Below are 19,368 nucleotides of genomic sequence, written 5' to 3'. Positions count from 1 at the left end.
TCTGGGCTGCTCTGCCTGTGGAGTAACCATTCTTTTATTCCTTACTTTCTTAATAAACTTGCTTTCACTTTACTCGGAAAAAAAGAACACACTCTGTATGATCTCAGTTCTTCTAACTTTGTTGAGATTTGTTTTATGGCCCAAAATATGGACTGTCTTGGTGAATGTTCCGTGGACATTTTTAAATAATGTGTGTCTGTTACTGAGTGGAGTATTCTATAAATTTATACCCTGCCGATTGATGGTGGTGTTCAGTTCTGTATCCTTAGTGATTTTTTTTGTCTAGTAGTTGTATTGTTGTAAGAGGGATGTTTAATTCTTCAGCTAAAATAGCAGATTTGTCTGTTTCTCCTTTTAGTTCTATCCATTTCAATTTCATGTTATTTTGAAGCTCTTTGTTATATACACATTTAGGATTACTATGTATTCTTGATGTATTTGACCCTTCTATCATTGTGTAATGTCTTTTGTTCTGGTCATTTTTTGTTTTCAGTTCTACTTTATCTGATATTAATACAGCCACGCCTGCTTTCTTTTGATATCTTTTTCCATCTGTTTACTTTCATCCTACTATATCATATAGGTGTGTGGGTATGTGTGTTTTCTTTTTCTTAAGAGACAGGGTCTTGCTCTGTCACCTAGGTTGGAGTGCAGTGGTGTGATCACAGCTTGCTCAAGGAGTCCTCCTGACTCAGCCTCCTGAGTAGCTGACACTACAGGCACATGCCACCATGCCCACCCAGCTAATTTTTAAATTTCTTTATAGAGTTGGGGTCCTGCTACGTTGCCCCGACTGCTTTTGAACTCCTGGGCTCAAAGATTTTGGGATCATGGAGGACAGGAGGCCAGATTAGATTGCAGCTCCGGACAGAGCAGCATGTGGAGGCTTGCATTGTGAGTTTTAGCTCCAGATCGACTGCAAGAACAAACCAGCAATCCTGAGAGGACCCACAGACCCTCTGAAGGAAGTGGACTGCTTCTGCAGGACCCGGGAGATTTCCGCCCACCCTGGCCCCCAAATACTGTGAGTGCCTCAACTGCAGAAGTGGGAAAGGGAGACCCTCCTCTCCCAAACACACACCCCCGCTGGAGAAGCTGAAGGTCTGTTTGCGGGAGAAGTTTCTGACTTTACCTGGAGCTGAGTCAAGTTAGTTGAGCCAAGTGAAATACAGGGGTAGAGGAAGCAGCAGAAAGGCCCTGGGAGCTTGCTGGGTCCCCAAGCAGCCCATTCCTGCCTGGCATCACAGGGATCCATCAGGAGGTTGGCTAGAGGAGCAGGGGGGTAAAACTCCACAGGGAGAAGGAATTCTCTAGCTGAATTTTGTAGCAATTTGAATGAGAAGCCTCCTAGTCAGAACTTAGGGGAGGACTTGAATCCATCTGCGGCTTGTAGACTTCACAGTCAGGGAAAGAACTAAAGTCCTTTTCTTTCACAGCTGGGAGGCAGAAAGCCTCAGGCAAGTTTTCAAGCTCCTTTTGCGCTTCACCAGGAAACAGACTTGGGGCTGTTGCAGGGGGCAAGGTGGGAGTGAGACTGACCCTTCAGTTTTCATGGGAGCTGGGTGAGACCTGTGACTGCTGGCTTTCCCTCACTTCGCTGACAACCTGGATGACTCAGCAGAGGCAGCCATAATCCTCCTAGATACACAACTCCAGTGACCTGGGAATCTCACTCCTGTCCCCCACAGCAGCCACAGCAAGACCCACCCAAGAAGAGTCTGAGCTCAGACCCGCCTAGCCCCGCCTCCACCTGATGGTCCTTCCCTACCCACCCTGATAGTGTAAAACAAAGGGTGAGGTGTATAATCTTGGGAGTTCTAGGGCCCTGTCTACTGCAGGTCCCTCTCCACACTACTACAGCTGATGCTTTCTGGAAAGCACCACTCCTGGCAGGAGGCCAACCAGCACAAAAATAGAGCGTTAAACTATCAAAGCTAAGAATTTCACGGAGTCCATTGCACCCTCCACCACCTCTACCAGAACTGGCACTGGTATCCATGGCTGATCACAGGACTTTGTTCAGACAAGCCTCAGTACCAAGCCTGGAGCTGGGTAGACTCGCTGGGTGGCTAGACCCAGAAGAGAGACAACAATCACTGCAGTTTGGCTCACAGGAAGCCACATCCATGGGAAAAGGGGGAGAGTACTGCATCAAGGGAACACCCTGTGGGACAGAAAAATCTGAACAACAGCCTTCAGCCCTAGACCTTTCTTCTGACCGAGCCTACCCAAATGAGAAGGAACCAGAAAACCAACCCTGGTAATATGACAAAACTAGGCCTGTCAGCATCCCGCAAAAATCACACTAGTTTACCAGCAGTGGATCCAAACCAAGAAGAAATCCCTGATTTACCTGAAAAAGAGTTCAGGAGGTTAATTCTTAAGCTAATCAGGGAAGGACCAGATAAAGGTGAAGCCCAATGCAAGGAAATCCAAAAAATGAACTCCTGGGCTCAAGTGATCTTCCTGGCTCAGCCTCCCAAGTAGCTGGGATTCCAGATGCACACTATCGCACCCAGCTAAATGTCTTCTAATTGTTGTGCTTGGACCTTTTATATTTAATGTAATATTTGTATATAAGGGCATAAGTCTGCTACTTTACTTTTGCTTTCTGTTGTTCCCTCTGTTTTTCGTTGTCCATTTTCATGCATTTATGTGGACCTCTTGAAAAATTTTTAGAATTCCATTTTGATTGTTCTGCTGGAGTTTTGAGTGTATCTCTTTATATTTGATTTTTGGTGGTTGTACTAGGCATTACATTATTCATACATAGCTTTTCACAGTATACTGATGTCAGCATTTTACCAGTTTGAGTAACCTGTAGAAAAACCTTAGCTCCATTTAGGTCCTTTTATCTTCCCTGTCTGTAGTATTGTCTTAAATAGTTTTTCTGCATACATTAGCAACCACATAAGACAGTGTTTTATTTTTTGTGTTAAATGTGTAACATAATTTTTAAAACTCAAGGAGAATAGTGTTTTATGTTTCCATACTTTTACACTTCCCATTCTTCACGGTGTTTCAAAACTTATGATTTCCTTCGTGTTTGAAGAACTTTAGTTATTCTTTTAGGATAGATCTTGTGGTGACAGATTTGTTTGGTTTTTTTTTGTTATCCTTCATCTGAGAAGATCTTGATTTTACCTTTATTCCTTTAGGATTTTTCACAGATTATCTATATAACTCTGGGTGACAGATCTTTTCTTTCACCTCTTGGAAATGTTGTGCCACAGCTCCCATTGGCTTCCATGGTGTCCAATAAGAAGTCCACTGTCACTGTAATCATTTTTCTTCTATCGATATTATGTCATTTCTTTCTACCTGCTTTCAAGATTGTTTTGTCTTTAGTTTTCTGGGGTTTGATTCTGGTGTGTCTTAACTTGGATTTCTATCCTGTTTGGGTTTGCTCAGCTGAATCTATAGGTTTGTGTACAATACCAAAGTATTTTGTATTAGTGGTTACAACCCAAAGTTGGATCGTGAAGTCAATTTTGTGGCTTATGGCTAGTATTATGATTGGTTTTTAATAGAATAGAAAATGAAAATATATCCCAGAATAACAAGGATAATAATTAATTTTTTATTTTCATAACATATATGTAGGTGTTTTCTGGGATCCAGAATAGTGGTTTGCAGTCAGAAACGTTGGAAAACTATTGATTAAGACCATTCACAAGATTTTGTTTTGTTTGACAAAAGAGGCTAGTTAATACCCCTGTATCTGAGACTCTGATGCTGATGAGCAAAAAGTATTTTTTTCTCCAAATCACCTGGGCTTCATAGTTTGTTTCTTCTAACCAGTTAAATTGTTTAAAAACTTATGAATCTAAGTAGAGGTTACACTTTGTATAAACTCAAAACAGATGGCTTTAGGAACAGTGTCACTTTCTGCCCCTGATGTTATATGTAATAATCATAAGTAGGGAAGGTATGCGAAGGAAAAGGAAAGAAAATAGCAAAGAAGAACAAGATGGTATTTTTTCTTTCTCTTTTAGTTCTCCAGAATATGGTAGCATTTATTAAATGTCTGCATACTATGTAACTCACACTGTGCTGGATGCTAGGAATGCAAAGAAGAATGAAAAATGTCCCTGTTCTATGTAACAGATCACTAAAGCTTATTCTTCTGGTCTAGCTGAAATTTTGTATCCTTTGATCGCTATCTCTCTTTTCCCCATTTATGTACCTCCTCTAACTTCTGGTAACCCTCATTGTACTCTACTTCTATGAGTTTGACTTTTTTAGATTCCACATACAAGTAAAATCATGTGTCTTTCTGTGCCTGACTTTTTTCACTTAGCGTAGTATCTTCCATTTTTTCACTTAGTGTAATATCTTGCCTATGTTATCGCAAATGACAGGATTTCCTTCTTTTTAAGGCAGAATGGTATTCCATTGTGTATATTTTATTAGATTGTCTTTATCCATTCATCTGATGATGGACACCTAGGTTGCCTCCATATCTTAGCTACTGTGACTGTAATAAGTAATAATGCATTATATATTTCAGAATTACTAAAGGTAGATTTTAAATGTTTTTACAATTAAAAAAGTATGTGAGTTGGATTTGTTAATTAGCTTGGTCATTCCATATAGTAAAAACATACCAAAACACCTCATTGTACCCCATAAATATATAATATATACAATTAATATGTGTCCATTAAAATAATAAAATTAAAAAATTAAAAAATTTCCTTGCATTCAAGTAGCTCAGAATCAAAGGTAAGCAAATAATCTCAGTGCTTTATAAATAAGTGCCTTATAAAAATAGTTCCTTGTTTCTATGGGAGCACATAAGCAGGGATGATGAGTAAGAATGGCAAATGGGCAAGAGGCTGAGGCTGTGGAATATTTCACCTAAGAGGCGAAGTTCAGCCTCCATCTTGAGGGGAGGAGTCAGGGATTGCCAGGCGTATTACAAAGGAATTGATTTAGGGGACAGAGCCCTAGCTGCATTTTATTAAGCTCTATATCTGTTAACCATGTGGTTTCCTTATCTAGATTTTCACAACACATTAAAAGAGCTTTCCATGATCCTGGCAATCCTTTTGTACCTCTAGGTAGCTGTCTCTCCCATTTGCCAAGAAGTTATTTCAAACCCCATTCTCTCTAAGCCTCTTTAACTTTTCCTATTCCAGGTGTCCATCACTGTATAATAAACCACCCAAGACTTAGTGGTGTAACGCAGTGATCATTTTATTATGCTTACAGGTTCTGTGTGTCAGGAATTCAGATGGGGCATGCTGCTGCTCCACAGTGTCTGGGGCCTCAGCTGGGCAAACTGAAATGACTGAGGGAGATGTGAATGGCCAGAAACTGGAATCCTCTGGAGCCATCTTTACTTACATGTCTGGTGCCTGGATGGTGATGACTTTGAAAGCTGGGCTCAGCTGGGACTGGTGACGGAACTATTTTTTGTAGCCTCCAAGTGGCTTGGGTTTCTCACAACAGGGCCATTGGGCTCCAAGAGGGGGTGCCTGGAAAGCCAGTATTCTGTTCTAAGAGAATCAGGCAGGAGCTGCTTGGCCTTTCTGACCTAACCTCAGCTGTTGTTCACTGTCACTTCCACTGCATTTTGTTGGTTATAAATGAATCTCTAAGGCCAGCCCAGATTTAAGGGAAGAGGAATTAGAATATCTCCTGGTGGCAAGGTCACTATGTAGAAGAACACGTGGTATGGCAGATACCATAGTGGTCGTTTTGGGAAGTATAGTCAGCCACACTCTCTCCCAGTTTTCAAATTCATAAATCTTGATTCTTGCTGAATATTGCCACTTGAATATCCCACAGTTACTTAAAATGAAACATGACCATTAACTCTTCTTCACTCCTACCCCTCCAACTCTACCCCTGCACATTGAGAAAATGGCATTGTGGCTAAGTACGTCTATTATCGAGTTACGCAAGCCAGAACCCCTTTTCTTCCTAACATGTCCCTGCCTTACTAGGTTAATGAGATTGTTCCATTCTTCTTCCTTGTCCGTGGAATTTACATTTACTCATCCCTGTTGTCACCAGCTTTTCTTAGAACAGTGCTTGCACACACACAGTTTGAGACAGATCACAGAAATACTGAACTTTTGTTTTGCAGTCACATTCCATTCTTCAGACTTGGCTCAAAGCTACTTGTGATTAATTGGTGGCTGGTTTGATTCTCTTTCTAGATGATTTTCCTTTGTGAGTTTATTCATTTAAAAGGAGGAGCCAAGCAGGAAAGAAGCACAAAAAGATGAATTCCATAAGTATTTTTGAATACTAGCGGCATTATGGTAATTGATATATAGACTCCTAGAGTTACTGCTTTGAAGGAGACAATGCTTTGGATGTGTAGGTTCTCATGTGTTTATTAAAAACTATCCATTTGTGGCTGGGCGTGGTGGCTCACGCCTGTAATCCCAGCACTTTGGGAGGCCAGGGCAGGTGGATCACCTGTGGTCAGGAGTTCGAGACCAGCCTGGCCAACATGGTGAAACCTCGTCTCTACTAAAAATACAAAAATTAGCTGTGCTTGGTGGCGGGCACCCCGTAGTCCCAGCTACTCAGGAGGCTGAGGCAGGAGAATTGCTTGAACCCAGGAAGAGGAGGTTGCAGCGAGCTGAGATCACACCACTGCACTTCAGCCTGGGCGACAGAGTGAGGCTCCGTCTGAAAAAAAGGAAAGCAAAACAAACAAACAAAACTATCCATTTGCTTTCGAGAGCTTTCCTTAAATTACCACTTCAGTTTGCATTGAGTAGCTGCTGTTACTTTGTAAACCATACTATATATAAGACAAAATTGGTGTAATGAGAGGTAAATACAAATAATTCATAGTGTATAGATAATAGAATTTGTTGAATCCATATAAATATTATTTTGCGGGTTGTATTTGTACTGTCGAAGTGGAAAAAGCAGCTAAACAAGTTGATAGTAAAAATAATATTATGAGGGGAGATGTTTAATATACTTAGGAGATCAGGTATAACTCGCATATACTCAGTTTAAAAAAAAAAAGTCTTTCCTGTTTATTAAATGTGTCCTGTGCCTTATAAACAGTGTTGATTTGGCTAGAAAATATTACATAGAAATTCCATAAATAAGCAATTGTTAAGTTTTAAATTGTACGCCATTCTTAGTAGCATGATGAAATCTTGCCCTGTCCCACCCAGGATGTGAATCTTTGTCCAGTGTCTCCATGCTCTATAAGCTACCTTCCCATTTAGTCACTTAGTAGCCATCTCAGTTATCACAACTGACTGTTGTAGTAGGGCATGCTTGTGTTCAAGTCACTCTTATTTTACTTAATACCCCCAAAGCACAAGAGTGGTGATGCTGGCAATTCAGATATGCCAAAGAGAAGCTTGTGAAGTGCTTCCTTTAGGTGAAAAGGTGAAAGTTCTCAACTTAAGAAAAAACAATCATATGCTGAGGTTACTAAGATTTGTGGTAAGAAAGAATCTTCTGTCTGTGAAATTATGAAGAAGGAAAAAGAAATTCTTGCTAGTTTTGCTGTCGAACTTCAAACTGAAAATTACGGCCATAGTATATGATAAGTACTTAGTTAAGATGAAAAAGGCATTAAATTTGTCATGAAAGACATGAACAGAAACATGTTCTAGTTGACAGAAATCAAGTTTGATTTAATCTGAGGTTTCAGGCATCCACTGAGGTCTTAGAATATATCCCCTGCAGATAAGGGGGGAATGTAATCCTGATAATTGTAGAATGATATTTTTCAGTTCATTTGCACCAGTTATTACAAGTTTGCTTAAATATAGCACGATGTAGTGGGTAATACACTAGTTTAAGACTAGAAAAACAAGGCCGGGCGCGGTGGATCACACCTGTAATCCCAGCACTTTGGGAGGCTGAGGCGGGCTGATCACCTAAGGTCAGGAGTTCAAGACCAGCCTGACCAACATGGAGAAACCCCGTCTCTACTAAAAACACAAAATTAACTAGGTGTGGTGGCGCATGCCTAGCTACTCAGGAGGATGAGGCAGGAGAATCGCTTGAACCCGAGCAACAAGAGCGAAGCTTTATCTCACAAAAACAAACAAAAACAACTAGAGAAACAAGTTTCTGGATCACCGCCTATCAGTTATCTGACCTTAGAACTGGCCATTATTTATTCTGATCCTTAGTTTCCCTATCAAGTTGATTGCAGATGTTCAGCTGTAAAAACTATTCTTCCACTCGTGGGCTGCACAAAAACTTATGGTAGGCTTTTGTTCACCCATGTTTTAGAATATAAGGAACCTTTATTATCTAGTAGTTAGTGAAGTTAGAGTTGTTTCTCATGCTCACAGTTATTTAGTGATATTTGGTATCAAAACACAGTGCTCTTTAAAATGTTTCATTTCCTCTGATATTCCTAGTTAGCGTATAATTTACTTAACTAGAATATCCTATTCTGTAATTATTTTACAAATGGGAATTCACCTTATAACAAAAACTGCCAGCTCCTCTTCTTCCCCTGCCTTGCCTTTTTTCCTGCCTTACTGGTTTGTAGTAGTATATCAGCCTCTTAAATAATGATAATTTTTTAAAATGAAGAATACTTAAATTATTTTATGATGATTTAGGTCAGTCAACACAGCATTTCCTCCTTATCCATACATTTATTTTATTTTATTTATTTTTGACACAGAGTCTCATTCTGTCACCCAGGCTGGAGCGCAGTGGCGCAATCTCAGCTCACTGCAGCTTCCGCTTCCTGGGTTCAAGCGATTCCTGTGCCTCAGCCTCCCAAGTAGCTGGGACTACAGGCATGCACCGCCATGCCCGGCTAATATTTGTATTTCATGGGGTTTCACCATGTTGGCCAGGCTGGTCTCAAATTCCTGACCTCAAGTGATCGATGTGCCTCGGCTTCCCAAGGTGCTGAGATTATAGGTGTGAGCCACTGCACCCAGCCCACACGTATATTTTAAAGTGATAAAGATTATTTTTGATTGTATCTGTTGGTGAACCGTGCAATTTTAGTAACTGATATACAGATCTTAAATATCGTTGTGAACCTTTATTAACGTGGTATTTTAAATAGCTGCAGATAATATTTTTATACTATCTGCCTTCTAGTTCTACCAGTAATAAAATGGAAAGGGGTTTGGTTCACAGAAAACTTAAACTGAAATACTGAACATCAGATGCCTGGCACACAGTAGGCAATGAGTAAATTTGTATGTATTATATGAATAAGTTGTATGGATTGTGCGAATGAATTGTAGAAATCGTATAGCAAGGTGATTTGTCAAAGTTACTTTTTAAAGGGTTTAATACAGTATCTGGTACGTGAAAGATGCTCAGTTAGTGATAGTGTTAAAAATGTATAGGCCAGTAGTTGTTTATCATACCCCAATTTAGCACAGTTTGTTCAGTTTCTCAGATACACCTATATGGTAGAACGGTTAATAAACCAGAATCTGTAGTTAGATTACCTAATATTGAAACCTGATTAGCCATACGTCCAAGCCATGCAGCCTTTGGACAAGTTGTTCAACCTCTCTTCCTCAATTTTCCAGTCTTTAAAATGAAGATATAATAGTACACACCTCATAGGATTGTTGTCAAACATAAATACATTAGTTGCATGTAAAGTGTAATAGTCTATGTAAAGTTTAGTATATGTAAAGTGTAGTAGTACTTGGCACACATCTGAATACCTTTTTTCCAAATTTCAGGCAGATTTAGTCAATTAGCCAGATTCCCCAATATATTAATTAATTATTATTATTATTTTTTTTAAGAGATGGAGTCTCACTCTGTCGCTGAGGCTGGAGGGTAGTGGTGTGATTTCGGCTCACTGCAACCTCCGCCTCCCAGGTTCAAGTGATTCTCCTGCCTCAGCCGTCCGAGTAGCTGTGGTTATAGGCGCGCACCACCAGCACGCCTGGCTAATTTTTGTGTTTTTAGTAGAGACGATGTTTCACCACGTTGGCCAGACTGGTCTGGAAGTCCTGACCTCAGGTGATCCGCCCACCTTGGCCTCCCCAAGTGCTGGGATTACAGGCATGAGCCACTGTGCTCAGCCAATTAAATTTAAGGGTCTTCTATTACAGGTAGGATTTGTCTAATTTATCTGATACCTTATAGTATAAATAGTGAAAGGGAAAATTTCCCATTAAATTGAGCATGTGTATTTTATAGGGCCTTGTATAGTCATAAATAGAAAAGTGAGTTAAATATCAATGCACAAACATATTTAAGAAGTTATAGTTCTGGTCTGATAATCTCCCTGGGGTAATCACAAGGTTGGTGCATTGAGGTGTTTTTCCTCCTGTCCCCAAACATCTGCCATATATTTTGTGACTTCAGTATAGCATACACATTATTCTGTTGTGATTTTTTTTTTTGGTGGGAGGACAGGGTCTTGTTCTTGTGCCCAGGCTGGATTGTAGTGGAATCTAGTGGTTATAGCTCACTGTAACCTTTAACTCTTGGGCTCAAGGGACCCTCCCACCTCAACCCCCTGCCCCACATAGCTAGGACTGCAGGCATACACCACCATGCCCAGCTGATTTAAATTTTTTTTTTTTTTTTTTTTTTTTTAGAGATGGGGTCTTTGTTGCCCAGGCTGATCTCAGACTCCTTGCCTCAAGTGATCCTCCTGCGTTGGCCTCCCAAAGCACTAGGATTACAGGCGTGAGCCACTGAACTTGGCCCTGTTCTTAATATTAATGCTTCTGCTTAATGTAACTAGTTACTTGATGAAAAAGGAAATGCTTTGAGAAAAGGAAATGCGTTGGGAATTAATCATCTGTAACTTCACCTATCCTTATGTTTGTTAATGTACCTATTCATATAGTTTTATATTATTTGTGTAAATTAAAAAATTTAGATGAAACAATTTTAGCATCTAATTTTTATTAAATTTGCATTCTTTCCAACTTTTTGTAGAAGTTCCAAATGAGTTTATAAACTTAAGAAATTACTCAGTCTTTCTGCTGTCCAGTTTTCTAATGTATGCTTCTTTTTTTTCCCCCTCAGAGGAAATAAAAGCGGAAACTGAAAAACAGAGGTTTGTGGGATTTCTTTTCTTTAGTAAAAATAATTTTCAAACTTGTCAGTCTTGGTCAAAATAATATAGTCATCTGTATTTTAGTGTGGCAAATTCTCTGCATGTGAGTTTTATAGTAAAATCAACTGTAAAAATAGGTTTTAAGAAATACAATTATATAAAAACAATAAATACAATTATATTTCTTAAAACCTATTTTTATATATATTTATAAAAATGTATGCATATATTTTTTTGGAGACAGGGTCTCGCTCTGTTGTCCAGGCTGGAGTGCGGTGGTGTGATCACAGCTCACTGCAACTTCTGCTTCCCAGGCTCAAGTGATCTTCCACCTCAGCCTGCCGAGTACCTGGGACTACAGGCGAGCGCACCACCATGCCTGTCTAATTTTTTGTAGAGATGGGATTTTGCCATATTTCCCAGGCTGGTCTCGAACTCCTGGACTCAAGTGACCCACGCACCTCGGCTTCCCAAAGTGCTGGGATTACAGGCATGAGCCACCAGACTCTGCTCTAAGCATACTTAAAAATACAAAAAGATTCTCATATAAATAAGTATGTAAAGATACTTCTGAAATACCATAAGATAGGCTTCAGAGTCTTTTCTTAAAGACTTTGATTCATATTTGGAAAAATTACTAGGTTTTTTGATAGTGTTGGCCTTTTTAGGACAATATTGAATAACTAAAAAAACTCACTTTGACTTAAGGACAAATAGAAAGGCCATTGCTTTTTAAGGTATTATGACACCAAATTTGTTAAGTGACAGTAAAATATTTCTGTAATAGAAGCAACTTGAATTTTACAGTTTTTGTAGACCAGTTTTGCAGACAAGATTTCAGTGTCTTGTGGTTAGTCACAGCTCTGGCCACTAGCTTTTGACCATGTGGCAAACCACTTCACTTCTCTGGGCTTGGGTTTCCTCTCGAAATATGGGAAGATAGAGGACTGGTTTAGCAAGATTCCTTTTAGAACTGAAATTCTGTGTTTCTACATGGGTTTATCATCAATATTATAAATGTGATACGCTATAATCAGACTTTTCTTTCTCATTTAGTCCTCCTCATGGAGAAGCAAAAGCTGGATCAAGCACCCTTCCACCAGTGAAATCAAAGACAAATTTTATTGAAGCAGACAAGTACTTCTTGCCTTTTGAGTTGGCATGCCAGTCCAAATGTCCTCGCATAGTTAGTACATCTCTAGATTGCTTACAGGTATGTCTAAAATGGCACTTTCTAAAAACTGTGTACTTCGAATGTGTTTCTAAAACATTACTCACATTGATGATTCAGACATTTCCATGAAAGCTTTGAATACTCTTTTTTGTGGTAAAAAATCCAAGTGATTTTTTATATTTAAGACAGATAATAATAGTTGCAAAAAGATATTTCTAGTTTAATAATAACAATCATTAACTTAGTGGGATATAAAATCTTTACTAAGTTTATCAATAATGAAAAGTGTTGATTTGGTCTCTTCTCATCAGTGAAATGCAAGACCTGTAATACTTTTAACCTGCTGCCGACTTTACATACATCACCATTTGCAAATAATTTTTCTAAGTGTCTGCTGTTTTTTTTTTAATTTTTTGAGACGAAGTCTTGCTCTGTTGCCTGGGCTGGAGTGCAGTGGCGTAATCTTGGCTCACTGTGACCTCTGCCCCCTGTGTTCAAGCAATTCTCCTGCCCCAGACTTCTGAGTAGCTGGGAATACAGGTGTGTGTAAGCATGCCCAGCTAATTTTTGTTTTTTGTTGTTTTTTTTTTTTTTTTGAAGAGACAGAGTTTCACCATGTTGGCCAGGCTGGTCTTGAACTCCTGACCTCAAGTGATCTGCCTGCCCGTCTTGGCCTCCCAAAGTACTGGGATTACAGGCGTGAGCCACTGTGCCTGGCCAGTGTCTGCTGTTTTATATGAAGCAATAGGTTAATATGGGCAGCTTAATATAATTTAATATTTAACTGCTATACTTTAGCGATGGCAGTCATTTATGTCAGAAAAATTTCTGAACTCTGTTACCCTGTTTGACACATATACAGAGGATCTTCATAGATATTATATTTGTAAGACAAGTTTCTAAGTAGAGGAATACTTCTCTTTTCAGATGTTCTCACTATTTGGGAATTATATGTATTCAACTATAATTCAGTAGCTAGGAAAAGACCATATTATTTGTCCTTAAGGATAGGTTAAAGATAAGTTCATCTGAATTGTGATCTTGTTTTCACTGGAAAATTAGAATGATAATATGTAAAGCCTTCCTTCCAGGGTATACTGATAATGATGAATGAACAAATCTATGATTTATCTCAGCTAGTATATGGAAACTGGGTTTTATACATATTGATGAATCATTTGGAAAGAGATTGGGGGTCATATAAAAGCATGAAGATAATTTTCACAAAAGCAGTATCAATAAAACCTTGTTTATGTGGAAAGCAATAAGCAATTTTTTTTTGTTTTTTTTTGTGACAAGGTCTCACTGTCACCTACGTTGGAGTGCAGTGGCGCAGTCTTGGCTTACTGCAACCTCCACCTCCCAAGGCTCAAGCAGTCCTCTCACCTCAGCCTCCTGAGTAGCTGGGACTATAGGCATGTACCACCACACCCAGCTAATTTTTTATTTTTTGTAGAGATGGGCTTTCCCTGTGTTGCCCAGCTGGCCTCGAACTCCTAAGCTCAAGCAGTCCACCCAATGTGGACTGACAATGTGGGAGGCAAGCAGGCCTCCCAAAGTGCTGGGATTACAGGTATGAGCCACTGCGCCCAGCCACAGTAAGCAATTCTAACTCATCAGAGACAGGTTCTCCAAGGCCTGACTTTCTCAAAATATTACCTGATGGTTTTATTGTGGTTATTGTTCTGTTTTTGTGATTATTACAAGTATAAATAACTTTGCATATTTGAATAAAGTTTCTACAGAAAAAGTTGGTATAGCTTTGGCTTTGATAATACCTTTATGTTTTTGTGTAAAAATTTTTATGTATATTCAATTGTATACTGTAATTTTAATGTATATTGCATTAGTATGTATAATATTTGTTACCTTACTTAGGATCTTTGTTTTCTTTCTCCATTTTAGAAACTTATTGCTTATGGGCACTTGACTGGCAATGCTCCAGATAGTACAACACCAGGCAAAAAATTAATTGATAGAATTATTGAAACAATATGTGGCTGCTTTCAGGGCCCTCAGACAGATGAAGGAGTTCAGCTGCAGATAATAAAGGTAATTATTATATAAAGTAAAATTGTTATTAATAATCTGTATCTTCAAAATTCAGATGCCTTTCACCTTAAAACATTAGGAAAGATCATTTTATGTGCATTCCAGCTATAATACAGGTTATTTGAGGCCGGGCTCAGTGGCTCATGCCTGTAATCCCAGCACTTTGGGAGGCCAAGTTGGGCGGATCACTTGAGGTCAGGAGTTTGAGAGCAGCCTGGCCAACATGGTGAAACCCCCATCTCTACTAAAAATACTCTACTAAAAATACCAAAAAAATTACCTGGGCATGATGGTGGGCACCTGTAGTTCCAGCCACTCAGGAGGCTGAGGCAGGAGAACCACTTGAACCTGGGAGGCGGAGGTTGCAGTGAGCCGAGACCATGCCACTGTGCTCCAGCCTGGGTGACAGAGTGAAACAGTCTCAAGAAAAAAAAGAAGAGGTCATTTGGATGCTTTCTAGACTCCATATTAGGGGATTTTAATGTTGTATGCCAAGAGTTTGTTAGAGGAAAACTATGTTCTCATATCTCTTCTTTTGAAGGTCTCAGTTTAGACTTAGTCCCTAGAGTCTTCCAAAGTTTTTCTGTTTCTGGCATGTTTTTCATATGTATATATATATTCCATCCATCAAACTTTAGGGTAGTTCTTAAAGCTGTGACCCCTCTAGTTTCTTCTGTACTGTTGGACCTTTCATAGCTTGTCCTCTCAACTCACAAATTACCAGGTGGACACTACTTGTCCGCCAGTTCTCCTGATATCGTTGCACCCATCCATCTATTGAACTTGCTCAGCAAAACCCTGTTCTGAGTTCGTGCTGTAACGTACTTGTTTGATTGAATTCCTTTGGAGAAAAATTAGTAGTGTTTTCATTCTGTTACAGATACTGAGTTCTTAATGTTATTGCTAATGGTAGTGGTGGTATATTTTTATAGCAGTAAAATTTTCATGTGCTATATATAGTACAGTACTTTTGAAATTGTTTTTACGTGTATATATGAAGTGTTCTTTCATGTGTGAATACAACCCTTTTGGAGCCTTTCAGTTTTATAGTTGCGTTTACTTCAGAAGCCATACAATATCTTTATTCTAAAAAAAAAAAAAAATACTGGGCATGGTAGCTCATGCCTGTAATCCCAGCACTTTGGGAGGCCAAGGCAAGAAGGTTGCTTGATCCCAGAAGTTCGAGACCAGCCTGGGCAACACAGCAAGACCCTGTCTCTACAAAAAATAATTTAAAAATTAGCCAGATGTGGTGATGTGTGCCTGTGGTCCCAGCTACTCAGGAGGCTGAGGTGGGAGGATTACTTGAGCCCAGGAATTGAGGCTGCAGTGAGCCGTGTTCACTGCACTGCACTTCAGGCTTGGCAACACAGTGAGATCCTGTCTCAAAAAAGAAAAAAAAAAAAACGGGTTGATCATTTTGACCTATCATGTATAGTTTCATGTCATTTATGGTTTAAGATAATGCCCATTAATGCTGACCCTGCATAGCATTGTACAACATAAAGAAGACAAAAGATAAGAGTCTTTGCTCTTGAGAAATTGGAAGTAACCCAATATGTGAAAATTCACATAGGTTAAATTTGTTCATTTTATTGAAGTATTTGCCTTAGGAATTTGTTTTTTAATTTGGGACAGTCTCACTCTGTTGCCCAGGCTAAGTGCTGTGGCATGATCACAGCTCACTGTAGTCTTGACCTCCCTGACTCAAATGATCCTCCCACCTCAGCCTTCCAAGTAGCTGGGGCCACAGGTATATGGCACTTACGCCCAGCTACTTTGGGATTATTTTAAATGCTTTATTCTAAAACATTTATAAACCTCTTCAACAATAACAACAACAGCACAGTTATTGAGTTCAGTGTGTTAAAAAAGATCTCAGAAAAATTTAGAGGCAAATAAGACACAATGTGTATCTTCCCAAGTTGATGGTCTAGTTCAACAGATATCTCATGTGACGTATCTGTGCTCTGCTGTAACAGCTTTCATGCTGTGCATTTTAGTAAGTTAAATAGTATTTTCATTAAAATGAAACCTTGGTTGAAACAAATCAGTTAAATGGTTTTCAGATTATGTGGAAATTACTGCCGCAGTGAGGAAAACATCAAATATTTTAACAGTTGATGATATATTCAAGGCCAGTAGAAATTCTGTGTATACTACCCGCAAGTGGTAATTGTTTCTGAAAGTTTTAATTGTAATATGAAAATGCTTAATTTTTGTGCTGAAACTCTAGATGCAGAAAATCACTTTAAGGCTGGGTGTGGTGGCTCATGCCTGTAACCCCTGCACTTTGGGAGGCTGAGGTGGGAGGCTTGCATGAAGCCAGGAGTGAGACCAGTCTGGGCAACAAAGAGAGGCTGCATCTCTACAGAAAAATAAAACAAAATTAGCCGGGTGTGGTGGTGCTCACCTGTAGTCCCAGCTACTCAGGAGGCTGTTGCGAGAGGATCACTTAAGCCCAGGAGTTCAAGGCTGCAGTGAACTATGATCACACTACTGCACTCCAGCCTGGGTGACAGAGCGAGAAAGACTGTCTCCAAAAAAAAAAGAAAAAGAAAATCTCTTTAACTTTTTCCTTTTTTTTTCTTAAAGGCTTTACTTACTGCAGTAACATCACAACACATAGAAATTCATGAAGGGACTGTACTGCAAGCTGTGAGAACATGTTACAATATCTACTTAGCAAGCAAAAATCTCATCAATCAGACAACAGCCAAAGCTACTCTCACTCAGATGCTAAATGTTATCTTTGCACGCATGGAAAACCAAGCAGTAAGTATTTTAAGAAGAGAGAGATTGTATAGAACACAACAGGCATTAAATATAGAAAGGAGTTTACAGTAATTAGAGTGAAATCTTTGTACCTGTAGAAAAGAATGTCTTTTATTTACATTTCCACTTACTGGAGATTTGTGGGATTGTGTTTTATTTTGTTTTGTTTTAAGGTTTACCGACTTAACTTTGGACAAAGTATTTTTAGTTGTTCACAAATAGAATGTGAAATATGCTGATTGCCATCTTCCTTGTGGAAGTACTTATGAATTAATACTTTTATTGCATTCAAACTTAGTAGAGTGTAATGTAGCTATAAAATACTTAATCTAATCTGAAATAAAATTATTCATTAAGCCTTAAAAAAGTATATTTCTGTATTGATGAAATACATTTTTTCCCCCGTATGATAAAGGGGCATGATATTCCTTATACTTTGAACTGCTTCAGGTTGATTGTTAAGAGATCAGCAACTAGAGAATTGTTTTTAAATGCATAGGTCTTCACTATTAAAAATCAACATCAAGCTTCTTATTTTGAACTCTTTTTAAACGTAGAGAAAAGTTGCAAAAATTTTTCAGAGCAATCCCTTTTACCCTTCACCCTGCTTCCCTTAATGCAGTTAACTTACATACCTACGTAGTACAATTATCAAAAGCAGAATTAACACTGGTACAATACTGTTAACTAAACCACAGACCCTGCTTGAATTTCACCAATTTTCCCACTAATGTTTTAAGATTTGACCCAGGATCCCACATTGTGTTCAGTATGCATTTAGTTCTTATGTCTTAGTCTTCTCCAGTCTGTGACAGTTCCTCAACTTTTCCTTATCTTTTTCATGATCTTGCTATTTTTAAAAGGATACTAATAATTTATTTTGTTGAATTTTCCTCAGTTTACTTTTTGTGATGTTTTCTCGTGATTAGAATGAGGTTGTGCATTTTTTGCCAGTATATCTCTGAGACAATGTTGTGTCCTTTTCAGTGCATTTTGTCAGGACTTCATGATGTTGATATACCTTAATGTTGGTGATGTTAACCTTGATCACTTGGTTAAGGTAGTTATCTGTCAGGTTCCTCCACTATAAAGTTAGTAGTTTTTCTTTTGCAATTAATAAATATCTTTGGGGAGATATTTTAAGACAGTGCAAATACTGTTTCTCTTCAGATCCTCCCCTCACTTCCTCAGTTTTAATATCTGTCAGTGGATCTTGTTGGCAACAGTTAATTATTGTGGCGTTTCCCTAATGATTTTCCTGTTTCTCTCTTCTGTATTTATTAATTGAATTTCTCCTCCCTTAATTTAATTATTTATATCAATCTGTAATCACAGATATTTATTTTATTTTATGGTTGTAATGTGTGCTACAGTTACTTATTTTGTTGCCCAAATTATTACAGTTTTGGCCCTGTGCCCTTGTGACCAGCTCCCATCCTTTTTTGAGTACTTCCATGCTTTCTGGATTCTCAAGATTTTCCAGGCTCATTTTGAATTTTCCCAGCTTCAGCCTTGGAATCAACCACTTCAATAAGGAGCTGTAGCTCTTTTGATTGGAGAATGGTATTTAAAAACCAAAATTTGAGTGCTAGTTGTATTCATTGTCACTCTGTGTTATTGCTTCTAGGCCTCTCAGCAGATAGAGTTAGGAAATATATGTTTATATACTATCCCTTCCGTCCCACTCAATTCCTACACCTGTATGTGACTTTCCATATGTAGGTAATAAAACCATGTGTTCATACTGATATTTCTGATTCCAGTGCAACAATACAGGGTTCATTTCAGTCTTCTCCCTTTATTTGTAAACTTCTTTCTCTAAACAATGAGAAATATGGCTTTTGTATTCTAAATACATTGATTGTTCAATCCTATTATACCCATTAGTTTTAGAATTGCTAATCATTACCAGTGTGAGAAACAAATTTACTAAGTAGATTATAGCATTTATATTCAGGTTTTTTTGTCTTTAGCCTTATCCATTCAAAATATTATTTTCTAGTTACTTAGATTAGTTCCTTTCTTCCCCACACTCTGCAATAGGTTCCTTTGTGATAATAGTTAGACTCATTTGTTACTCTCTGCTTTTCATTTTTGGTATTCGTCACATCCTGGTTAGTTTTAATTACAGTCATCCCTCAGTATTCATGGGGGATTGGTTCCAGGGCCCTCCCATGGATACCAAAATCTGTGGATACTCAAGTCTGTTTTATAAAATGGTGTAATATTTGCATATAAGCTACACACATCCTCTGTATACTTTAAATCATCTCTAGATTACTTATAATACCTAATACTTTGTAAATAGTTGTTATACTGTATTGTTTAGGGAATAACGACCAAAAAAAAAAGTTGTCTGTACATG

The 19,368-nt window shown here is 38.5% G+C and overlaps 1 protein-coding gene across 5 annotated transcripts in view; it reads left to right on the top strand.

The window, feature by feature from the left end:
* ARFGEF1 (ADP ribosylation factor guanine nucleotide exchange factor 1) overlaps nt 1–19,368 on the top strand; it is a 143,884-nt gene that overhangs the window by 28,176 nt on the left and 96,340 nt on the right. For all 5 annotated transcript variants that reach the window (XM_055116633.3, XM_034966183.4, XM_057303025.2 and 2 more), the window contains 4 exons: nt 10,972–11,002; nt 12,059–12,215; nt 14,082–14,228; nt 16,824–17,003. In XM_055116633.3, the coding sequence (XP_054972608.1) occupies nt 10,972–11,002; nt 12,059–12,215; nt 14,082–14,228; nt 16,824–17,003 (515 nt within the window). The remainder of the gene's footprint in view (nt 1–10,971; nt 11,003–12,058; nt 12,216–14,081; nt 14,229–16,823; nt 17,004–19,368) is intronic.

This window comes from Pan paniscus, chromosome 7, assembly GCF_029289425.2.
Source record: "Pan paniscus chromosome 7, NHGRI_mPanPan1-v2.0_pri, whole genome shotgun sequence".
Taxonomy (NCBI): domain Eukaryota; kingdom Metazoa; phylum Chordata; class Mammalia; order Primates; family Hominidae; genus Pan; species Pan paniscus.
This window is presented reverse-complemented; position numbering and strand designations above follow the sequence as displayed.